This window comes from Lytechinus variegatus, chromosome 18 (assembly GCF_018143015.1).
Source record: "Lytechinus variegatus isolate NC3 chromosome 18, Lvar_3.0, whole genome shotgun sequence".
In the NCBI taxonomy this organism is placed as follows: Eukaryota; Metazoa; Echinodermata; class Echinoidea; order Temnopleuroida; family Toxopneustidae; genus Lytechinus; species Lytechinus variegatus.
The window spans coordinates 8,070,001-8,081,316 of record NC_054757.1 but is presented as its reverse complement, the minus strand read 5'-3'; the positions used below and the strand labels follow the sequence as shown (position 1 = coordinate 8,081,316).

Genomic DNA, 11,316 nt, shown 5'->3' with positions numbered 1-11,316 from the left:
AGACAGACAGACAGACAGACAGACAGACAGACAGACAGACAGACAGACAGATAGATAGATAGATAGATAGATAGATAAATAAATAGATAGATACCCGATAGATAGGTAGATAGATAGATACCCGATAGATAGATAGATAGACAGATAGATAGATAGATAGATAGATGAATAGATAGATACCCGATAGATAGATAGATAGATACCCGATAGATAGATAGAACCATTACCATCATCATTTTGTCGAGCAATAACATATTACCGAGTAACAATAATCAACGTTAATGATAAACAAACAAATCACTTTGAAAAAAAAATGCACATTAGCCTAATCGAATTATTCAAAAGCATGAGGGAAACCAAAGAGGTTGGATTAAAAATTTAAAGGGGTACTCCAGGCTGAAAATTAATTTTGATCAAAGTCGGACAAGGAAAATATGGCATTTATAAAGATTTACATTATTCCTGATGTGAAACAGTTCCGGGAACAGTTCCAGGCATGTCTTCATGATCAATGAGCAAACTGATGATGTCGTTTCCCCACTTCTTCTTTTGTATTTTATTATATGAAATTAGGTTTATTCATTTTTTCCGCCAAGAACCAAAAATATTGGAATAACACCATAACAACGCACCCATGGATAATTAGATATTAAGTGCATTATATATTCACTGCTGCAACTTATTTCATTACAAGCCTGGATACATAATCATTCACACGTGACAAATGAAACAATTATGATTTCATGTATAACGTAAGAAAATGGAATGTGGGAATGTGACATCAGCCCATCTAATGAATAGGGGAAGGCGGGGTAAGTTGAGCCACCAGCCCCAGGCCAATAATGAATGAGTCAGACATTGTGGTGGTGTCATGTATTGATGACCCATAGCATAACCCCTAACCCAACCACATTGTTTCCGACTTTGAAACAAAAAGTAGTTTTTTATAGGGAAAAATATGACTTTCAGCCAAAAAAGTAAAAAAGAGTGTGAAATAGATAAGTGCTTTATAAACACACACGTCTTTGAATATAATAAAGACATGATAACAACATTATTAGTCCAGGTATGGATCTTCATTCTTGTTATAGTCTTTTATATGATGGATGCATAATAAATGTGTGGATACAAAATTATCGCACTAAGTTCGGACTGGGGTAAGTTGAGCCAAACAGCATGGGGCAAGTTGAGCCATGGTAATTCCTATGGTAATGTATCTTAAAAAACAAACAAACCATAAAAATTGATTGAAATGCAGGCTAAAAGGAGCAAATTTACATGACTGCTCTTTTCCTTTTACAGGATGTTAGTATTTATAGAGAATTAGCATGTGAAAAGCCTTTAAACAAAAAATTGACATGCTGGTTCTCCCCCATACATTTTGTACATAGTTTTTGTGGCTCAACTTACCCCAGAAGGTGGCTCAAACTTATCCCATATATGGGGCAAGTTGAGCCATTTGACATCGTTTTTTTCAAAGGTCACGATGACTTTCAGTTTGGGGATAGATAGGTGGAAAATATTTCAGAAGAATCAAATTTCAAGGCAAGGTATTATTTCGACAAGATTATATTAATCATATCAATATAATTCTAACATGCAAAAAGCAAAAACTGTCACAACTTACCCCGCCTTCCCCTACTCATAACTACTTGCCGACGTGCATAGCTGTCTTTACAATACATGCTAAAGAAAAACTTACAATTCAAAAACTTCGCTATTTTGTTATCAGATTTTGATGAAATTTTTATCCTTTAATTTGGTTCGTGAATATTATGTATTTTTTAGATGCAAATATTTTCAGCCATTGTCATCATTACCATCAGCTGCGTGAACATGACCAAAGATTAAACGGACATACACAAAATAAGTTACAATAAATATAAACCTGTTTAACGTAATTATTTCAATAGACTAGCCTATACAAAATGAATTATTTTAATTTGGTGATGAAGATTTTTTTTAAAATAGGTAAGGGGGCCTACGTGTAAGAAATATATTTAACTACAAGGGATGCCCAGAGGTAATTAGACAGGAAATAAAACATTTATAGGTATGGAGCGAAATAACTAAATAAATAAACTGCAGAGATGCAAGAGACATGCCCGCACTATATAGGGAACGAAAGCGCACAATAAGGAGTCGGGGAAAGTAAGAGCCGAAGGGGGGGTCAAATTTAGTAATATGAGGGTGCCGAGATAAATCAGTGTGACAGAAAAAATTGTTTGCAAGTCCAATATTTTGTAAAAAAAAACTGTATGAATCATTATAGGGCAGTGATACATGTATTTCTAATTCAATGAAAACAGTAGCAATGCATGGCAACACTCGGGACGGCGATGACCGGGGGCACTTGCCCCCCCCCAAAAAAAAAAAATCCCCTAAGTTGTTGTTGTTTGTTGAAAATTAATGGCGACCAGTCATATTTGACTATTATCGCCAACTCGTTAGGCCAACTATTATTTCTTTTCTTTTTTTCGACGTGTCTTTAAAAAATCGTTTAAGGAAGATATGACCCGTTTTTATTCAAAATGGAAAGTGCCCTTTATTAAAATGAAATGTGCCTTTTTTAATGATATACCATTTTCGAAGTAAAACATATAAATTTAGAAAATGACACAATTTTTGTCTCGCGTTGCGCGCTCGCATCAATTACTGTTTAATAACTCATCATGTTTTTTTATTATACATAAATGCTATGAATATCCAGTTTTCAGGTTGGAATGTCAAAAATTATCAGCTCGCGCTTCGCGCTCGCATTCATTCGATTGGTAAATGCATGAGTCCCTAAATGCAGTCATTAACAGGTTCCATTTTCTGGTCTGTTTTTTAAAAATTTGAGCTCGCGCACGCGTTCGTTCTTTAGATATATCTTTTTCATGTTTACAAAAATGCCGCGAAATATTGAATGTCCAAAAGTTTGAGCTCGCGATTCGCGCTCGCAACATCTCCCAAGGATGCCATTTTAACAGTGATTATCATAAGCGTCATAATTGACCAAAAGCGAGTTCAACTTCAGATTTGATTTTTATTTTCCAAACTACTCTCTCGCTGCACTCTCTCACGAAAATGAGCCTAAATATATATCTTATCAATCAGAAATTAATTTATAAAAAATCTTTGCTCAACTTAATTACTACAAAACACACCACGCAGAAGATAGGCCTCCGGCTGATATCCGTAATTTGCATCAAAATGCCCATTACATGCCCTTTTTTGAGTTTTGCATCCCCCAAACGAAAATACGTTCTGCCACGACTGGTAACAATTTTTATTTAAATAATTCATGATAGTTATCTTATGAAAACTGAGAAACAATATGCATCCATGTGCTCAATGATGATCTCTCAATTTATAGATTATATCTTACATAGGTATTATATTTCGTTAAAATATGTTGTTAAAGGACAAGTCCACCTCAACAAAAAGTTGATTTGAATAAAAAGAGAAAAATCCAACTAAGCGTAACACTGAAAAATTCATCGAAATCGGATGTATTAAGATAGTTATGACATTTTAAAGTTTCGCTTAATTTCACAAAACAGTTATATTTACACACTTGTCGGATGTCGGATGTGCACACATTGTGAGCGGGAATGACTGATTGAATCCGATGACCGGGGTAATAATTTATTTTCCAGCGTTACGGAGTATAGCTGGTAAATTTTGTTTAGACGGCAACTTATGAATGCTAAGTCAGGCAAGCGTATAGCGGTCTTGACGACGTTGGGAAATTTGAATGTGACGTATAGGGTAATTTGTATATGAAAAGAAGTAGATTCTTGAGTTGGGCGTAGAGAACGCCGAGGATCATTCTAGCCTTCTACAGCATAGTACTAGCACGTCTTTTTTAAAAAGACCAATTAGTTACCCGAGTTAATATTTTAAGAATCCATTATTTCGTTTTATGTCTGGTAACAACGTTTGTAATAGCCTAGGGTTTTTCAGAGTTTTTGCGCTTATTAGTTTTTATCTCTGTTTTTTCAGCCCGGGCTAATAGGATAGGGAAATGTTAGAGTCAAATTTCCCGTGTTAGGATTAAAAAGGATAAAACCTACGAAGATGATGTACCTTAAAACACATACTGAAGAAGCAATTGGTTTGTTTTCGCGTTTGTGACATATCTTATTTTTATGACAACTGTGTTGTCAAATGTATTGATTATTTGATATTATACAGATATTGCCTACCTAGAGTTTGAATATAACATTTCCTCTCCCCGATGGAGTTATATTTTTCCCAAGGGAATATATTTCCCGAAGCAAGGGCACTGAGGGAAAATATTATCCCGAGGGAAAAATATAGCTTCGGAGGGGAGTTGAAATGTTATTTATTAAAACGACAGACCAGGCAATATCTGTTATATTATATAATATATGTGGATTCGCCATCAGAAATTGCATTCATCATCTGGTTCAAGAGCGAAATTCTTGCTACAGCTCTGATCCGTCTACGTCATAATAGATTTTTTTTAAAAATACATCAAGCGCGTTCTTCATGCAATCGATGCGTTAACACTAGCGCGTACATCAAATAAAATCTTGTTGCGCAACTTGTATGCAGCGAGTGACGTCACCTTAGGTGATATAACGCCGCAATTGAAAATACTACGCAGTATATTCCCTGAGGTGACGTCAAAACCTAGAATATAACAAATGCGATCCTCGCAGCTATGGTCACGTGATGGCGTATTGACCTATCACTGATTCGAATCTACATAGCCTATGTAATATTAAAGCAATATTGACTGGCCTCGGGGCGATACGACATATATTGCCCAAACTAGATTTATATCGCCCGAGTCGTAGACGAGGGTGATATCAATTTAGTGAGGGTGATATATGTCCTTTCGCCCCCAGGCCAGTCAATATTGCTATTATTAACCAAATCAGACATCTAGAGCAAAAATCGAAAAAAAAATAGATATTTGAAAATTTTAGAATGAGAATCTTGTTTCTCATGTTGAGCAGACTGGGCCTCTGAACTTTACCATTGTGACGTAATTAAAATGACGCGTCCCTGGTCTAGGGACGCAGTATCCAGCGTTGGCTCAACTTGATTACCATTATGACGTATGCACTGCGCGGTTCAAGGACGCGTACAAAAGCGCGTAGAATACCCGGATGTTAGCGCTGCCTTTTATTGCCCGCCACATTTCCACGCATTTTCTCATTGACTTTCTTGAGCGGGCAATAAATTGGGCCCGTGGATAAACAATTGGAATTTTATTGACCGGCCATTTGATCCCAGTCTTAAGCAGGCAACAATGTTTCAAAGTTGCCCTGCTCAGATGTCTGATACGGTTAATAATACTGAATAAAGACCTCGCCGCGGCTCGATCGTGCTAGTAGCTTGGCAGGCTAATCCCAAAATAACGTGTATTTTGGTTTTTTGGTGCGTTATGGTTTGTAATGAGAGATTTGTAAGACTTATGCTGTGAACGTTGGAGGATGAACATATATCTGTAAAGCGCTTAGAAACGTTGTTCCGATGGATTAAGCGCTATATAAAAGCGGATTATTATTATTATTATTATTATGCAAATGAGGATACTGATGGCATCACTCACTCACTATTTCTTTAGTATTTTATTAAAGTATTCTAATTTTCTCCCTGTTGTCATGTGAAGCAACGATTAATTCCTCCCCGGATGACATGTGGAATTAGCATTGTTTAATACTAAATGGTTCAATCAAGTTGGTCCTTATTGTCAAATCTGTAAAAAATGAAATATTGTATAATTAAGGCAATGATAAAAGAAAATAAATAGTGGGTAAGGAACATCATGGACTGTCTCATTTGCATGTCACCGAGTTGTGCATATCACTGTTTTGTGAAAAACAAGCGAAACTTTAAAATGTCATAACTTTCTTATTTTACATCCGAATTTGATGAAATTTTCAGCATAATGCTTGTTTGATTTTTTTTCCCATCTATTCAAATCAACATTTTTCTGGGTTGGACTTGTCCTTTAAATAAATGGGAATACAGAACAATGGTAGACGTAGCTTTAGTATATAGATTCCCCAGAGCTAAAATCCCTTTTAGAAAATTTGGTGACAGAGGTCGAAAGACTCGAATATAGAATTCATAGAGAGAGAGAGGGGGGAGAGAGAAATGAAACATGTGCAACAGCTTTGGAAACTCTTTTATATATAAATATATATATATAATTTTTTTCATGAATATGAGAATTAATAAAAAAAAAAAAAAGAGAAAATGTATATATAGGCCTAATATTCAAAATCACTGATGTGAGGCCACTTTTCAAAACCATTAATTATCCCGTAAATCGTGTCCAATAAATTAGAGAGGGCAAAAAAATATATGATATATATTTTTTATCCTCTGTATATTATATAAATATAATCTGCGTCCTTTCTTCCCAACGTCCCGAAATTGCGAAAGAAACGTTCGGCGTTCCATATCATGTTGCAACACGTTTGTACATTTTCCTTTGTTTACCTTTGTTCATTTATTTGCGACAGGATCGATGAGTCTTCTTTGAATTTTCAGATTTCCGTACGAACACTTTAAATAACTCCTAAGAAGCCGAGTCAGAACGAAAATTCAAGATGAGCAAGAGAAAAGCACCAGATAGCAACAATCCTAACCAGGAATTTGTCGACTTTCTTGTCGGTAAGCTTAATTCGAGGCGTCCATCCAAGTTAGCTGAAGCTGCAGCGCGACCGGGGCCACGGGCCGGCATCGGTCATGTCGGTACCGTCCGTTGGCCATGACGGCGGAGGCTCGGATCCGCAGTCGTGGCCTGCCTGGCCTACAGCCTACAGCCAGGCTAGAATCAAAACTTAATCTGTCCCAGCATTGCATTGAATTGTTTCGCCTATAGTATGTTAAAGTTGGTGATACAAATATGAAAATATTGTATTTACATATTAATTATAAAAAAGGATGTTTGGGGGCACTCACACAACATGCGAGGTTAATACTAACCTCGCACCACTCATTCAATGAACAAGGTTATAATATAACCTTGTTCTCAGTTATATCTCCATGTGTGACAAAATAAAGGTGGCAATGTTTGGCTTATTTTCTCTTTTTCTTTGGGGCAAATGCTTGATTTTTTTACACTGACAGTTTCCATTAGATATGTTAATTCATACCGCTTGTCCCTTATTTAAATTTGATTCTTTATATCATTTTTTTCTTAATTAAAAATAGAGATCAAAAAATGAAAATTTTCTTGCCATATTACTTTCCACCAATAGAGGGCATACACAAAAATATGCCCAAAATTCAAGTTTTTTGAGCGCTCTGGTGATTACAAAGATTATTCCCACATTACTAATGATAAATAAATTAAAACTATTTGGAAATTAGTAATTTTTGGTCACAAAAGTGATATTTTAATGATTTTTTAAAGTGTGTGCTCTATACAGCATTGGCATACCATAGTCCTACCTGTAGATTCTCCACAGGCCAGATGGTAGCAGTGAACAAGTGCCTCGCACAACGCATGTGATTTCATAGTGGACTTTGACGTTTTCATTCATCACACGAATGTGAGGGAATTAAACACGCCACACCAGTTTCAATATTTCTCCACTATGACTCTTGCAATTGAACATTCGTATTTTAACTTCATTTTAAAAAGGAATAACTGTTTTTATCGCTTACCTCCAAATATCAACCGTTCAATCCGTCCTTAGACTAGTTATCCTTGATATTGCGGTGGAAAGTACGCAAACAATAATCGAAAAGCAATTTTTCCTATCAAACATTCTCGATTCAAGTCGTCAGTGCATAATAGGAAATTGTACCAAAAATCAACAGGTTGCATCTCATGTATATACTTATTGGTAAAGTACACCATCTTTTGACAAGATGATGATGAAAGTGGATTGAACGAGCAAGAAAATAATGCTGATCGCCTAGAATGCAGCTAGCTTGCAAAACCATAAACAAAGGTATACCGTAAACAAACGGTAGGCACTTAAGAACCAAGTTTGAAAGGACACTCGTAAAATTACGTCACTCTCGCCGATGAATATTCATTAGATCGTGGTCGTGCGTGTTCAATACAAACTCTCTGCATGCATGCACTCAGTGTGTATTGAACACGCACGACCACGATCTAATGAATATTCATCGGCGAGAGTGACTTAATTTTATGAGTATCCTTTTGGTTCTTAAGTGCCTACCGGCTTTGTGAATAATATCGCGCGCGCCCTCTTTAGGCAAAAATTGATATCCACGTTGAGCAGAAGGTATCTACGTGAAGATCACGAAAAATGCTCTTATTTTATTTAAAAAAACAGCAAAGAGAATTCATCAAACCATCCATATGGTTCGGTAAGTGTCATAGCAAAATTAGAATTCTTAGCTAGGATGTAAAGTCATAGTTATTTTAGTAAAAGGGTGTGAAAGATTCGCGTGCACCAGGTGCATATGAATCCTTCGCATGCGAGATGATTTGAAACCATGGGTGGTTTTTTTTTTGGGGGGGGCACGTCACTCAGTATGCGTGGTGGGTGCATGATCATGTATGTGCCGCAGAGGAGACGCCCATTTTTACACTCAAATTTCTGTTCCAAGGCATAGCATTTTTATCTCCTTAAGAAAAAGAACAAAGAAAGCCGCCCCCAAGCAATTCTTTTTAATTTAATGAAATGTTCTCAATGAATTTCTTTGATAGATTTCTTCTCATTCTCGTATTCTCCTTCAGAGCTTGCCAACTATGAGAAGAATGTCAATCGAGCAATGCACAAACACAATGCTTATCGAAAGGCTGCCAGCGTCCTGGCTAAGTACCCAACCAAGATCAAGAGTGGAGATGAGGCAAAAAAACTGGTAAGAAATATCTAAGTCATTAAAGAGAAATGCCAGTAGATGCAGTAAATAGTGATTTCATGAGAAAGTCTCTAAAACAAGGCTTAATTGTCAGTATATCATCAAGGATCTACATCTGGTACAGTAACATAACACAAACAGACACTTTGGTCGTCATTTCATTGGATTCTGTACGAACTCATTTTTAATTCGTTACCACAACTGGAATTTACCTTTGAAGGAGAATGAAACCTTTGGAACAAGCGGGCTTGTGTGAAAACAGAAAAATCAAAGAAGAAGATCAACCAAAGTTTGAGAAAAATCAGACAAATAATGAGAAAGTTATGAGCATTTGAATATTGCGATCACTAATGCTATGGAGATCCTCAAATTGGCAATGCGACAAAGATGTGTGATGTCATTTGTGAACAACTCTCCCCATTACTTTAGTATATGTTTCACTTAAATTGCCTCTTTTATTACATCTATCAGTAGATCATGTGTTCTTTCTATAGGACGGCATGTAATACAGATTTTTAAAGAATGCATCATGGATGAAGAGTTTGTATTACCATTAGAAAATGCAAAAAGAGACATTATGAGGGTATTTTATAGTCCATCAAAGGAAAGTTGTTCATAAGTGACATCACACATCCTTGTTGCATTGCCAATGGGAGGATCTCCATAGCATTAGTGATTGCAATATTCAAATGCTCATAACTTTCTCATTATTTGTCCGATTGTGTCAAACTTTCTTTGTTCTTTTTCTTTGATTTTTCTGTTTCAACACAAGCCTACTTGTTCCATAGGTTCCATTTCCCTTTAAGGTGTATTCACACCATTTCATTTAAGAAAATATCAAGTTATGTGCAAGTGTGTGAGTAAAGACCTAGTTTATAATACCACTGAAGGTGTACTTGCAAATTAATTGCTACTATTCAAAATTAGGAAAGACTTTGCTGTGAGTTTTGCTAGATCATACAGGTACATGTATCTGTGGGGGTGATATAAGAATACTAAAACAGATAGATGCTGAGAAAAACTGTTGAGATATGTCAATGCCAACTGATAAGAACTAGGAAATAACTGCTTAGAAAGGTAAAAACTGTTAGTGCAAATTAAACTGCTAAGAAGAACTGCTGAGTGTATGAGTGCAGGATGCTATTCTAGCCGTTACTGCTAAGAACAGGTTCCTTAGCAGTTTTCTTAGCAGTTAAATGCTAAAGAACTGCTATCAAAGAATTAATTTTGGGTAAGGGAAGCAACAACTTGTGTGGCGAGGCAAAAGAGCATGTTTGCTGTAGGATTGACAGTCTTATGCCATGCTCCAAAACAACAAGAATTTTTTCTAGTTTAGGCAGGTGTTAATGTTTGATATTATTATTGGGTATTTGAACAATTTTTTTAATAAACATGTATTTTCGTGCATGAGCAGACAAAATCATGACTGTAGTTGGGATTATGGGTTTAGACATACACCTTCCCCCCCCCTAAAAAAAAAGAAGAAACAAACAAACAGATGTCGTGAGATGAACACAAAATTATGATCGTATAACCCACTAAAATAGAAAACATACTGCATTTTCTCTCTTTAAACATGATCTATATCATTTGGGTTATTGAAGTGTTTTATGTTCTATTTCCTTGTTTAAAATTGTTCTTTTCATCAGACATTTCCTGTTTTTGTTTGTAACAACATAAAGTGCAAATTAGGTATCATTGAGGATTGTAAATCACAATTGTAATTGTTTTGATAATAACTTTATTACTCACATATTTCCTGGTTTTGTTACATTTTCAAATAAAGGTTAATGAGAGTTTTATTGTTATGAATATGATGTCCTTTATGACCACAATTACCATCATTGCCATTGTTATGACAAGACGTTCTTGGCAAGAGTATAGAGTATCAGGATACAGAGATTGGCAATCAGTAGCTAAATGTTACGAGCACGTTTTGTTCAAAACATTGATCACAAACCACTCTTTAATATTTGATATCCATCACAATACTTTGTGTAAATGTGTCCCTGATGATATGCAAAGAACAATGCTACAGAAATGTGCTTCCACTTGACAGCATGGGCTACTTCATTGTTTTAAAAAATGTTTCCAGACATCTGGGAAGTGTTCCACGCAGCACATTCGTCAGTGATTTGCACCAAGATCTGTTATAAACTATTGAAATTGTTGCATTTGATAAGACACTACTAAAAACTCTACTGTTGTGTACTAGTATGATGTAAACAATATCTTGTTTTCATTAATGTTTATATTTTTTTTTCTTTAGGATGGCATTGGTGATAAAATTGCCAAAAAGATTGATGAAGTCATAGCAACAGGAAAGCTCGAGAAACTGGAGAAAATCCGCAAAGATGACAAAAGTGAGGCTATCAATCTGCTCACAAGAGTGTCAGGAATAGGGTAAGGGATTTATGGAAGCCTGCACTAGTGACTTATGCCACTTGGGTCTAAATTGATATAATAATTGGGTGGATGCGTCGCTGTCTAGCGGTTATGAATATC

At 35.9% G+C, this 11,316-nt stretch overlaps 1 protein-coding gene across 1 annotated transcript in view; it reads left to right on the top strand.

The window, feature by feature from the left end:
* The first annotated feature begins 6,476 nt into the window (after positions 1-6,476).
* Positions 6,477-11,316, top strand: part of LOC121431843 (DNA polymerase beta-like) — a 19,976-nt gene continuing 15,136 nt past the window's right edge. Inside the window, exons 1-3 of the mRNA XM_041629605.1 lie at positions 6,477-6,639; positions 8,687-8,811; positions 11,081-11,214. Of these exons, the coding sequence (XP_041485539.1) occupies positions 6,576-6,639; positions 8,687-8,811; positions 11,081-11,214 (323 nt within the window). The 5' untranslated portion in view covers positions 6,477-6,575. The remainder of the gene's footprint in view (positions 6,640-8,686; positions 8,812-11,080; positions 11,215-11,316) is intronic.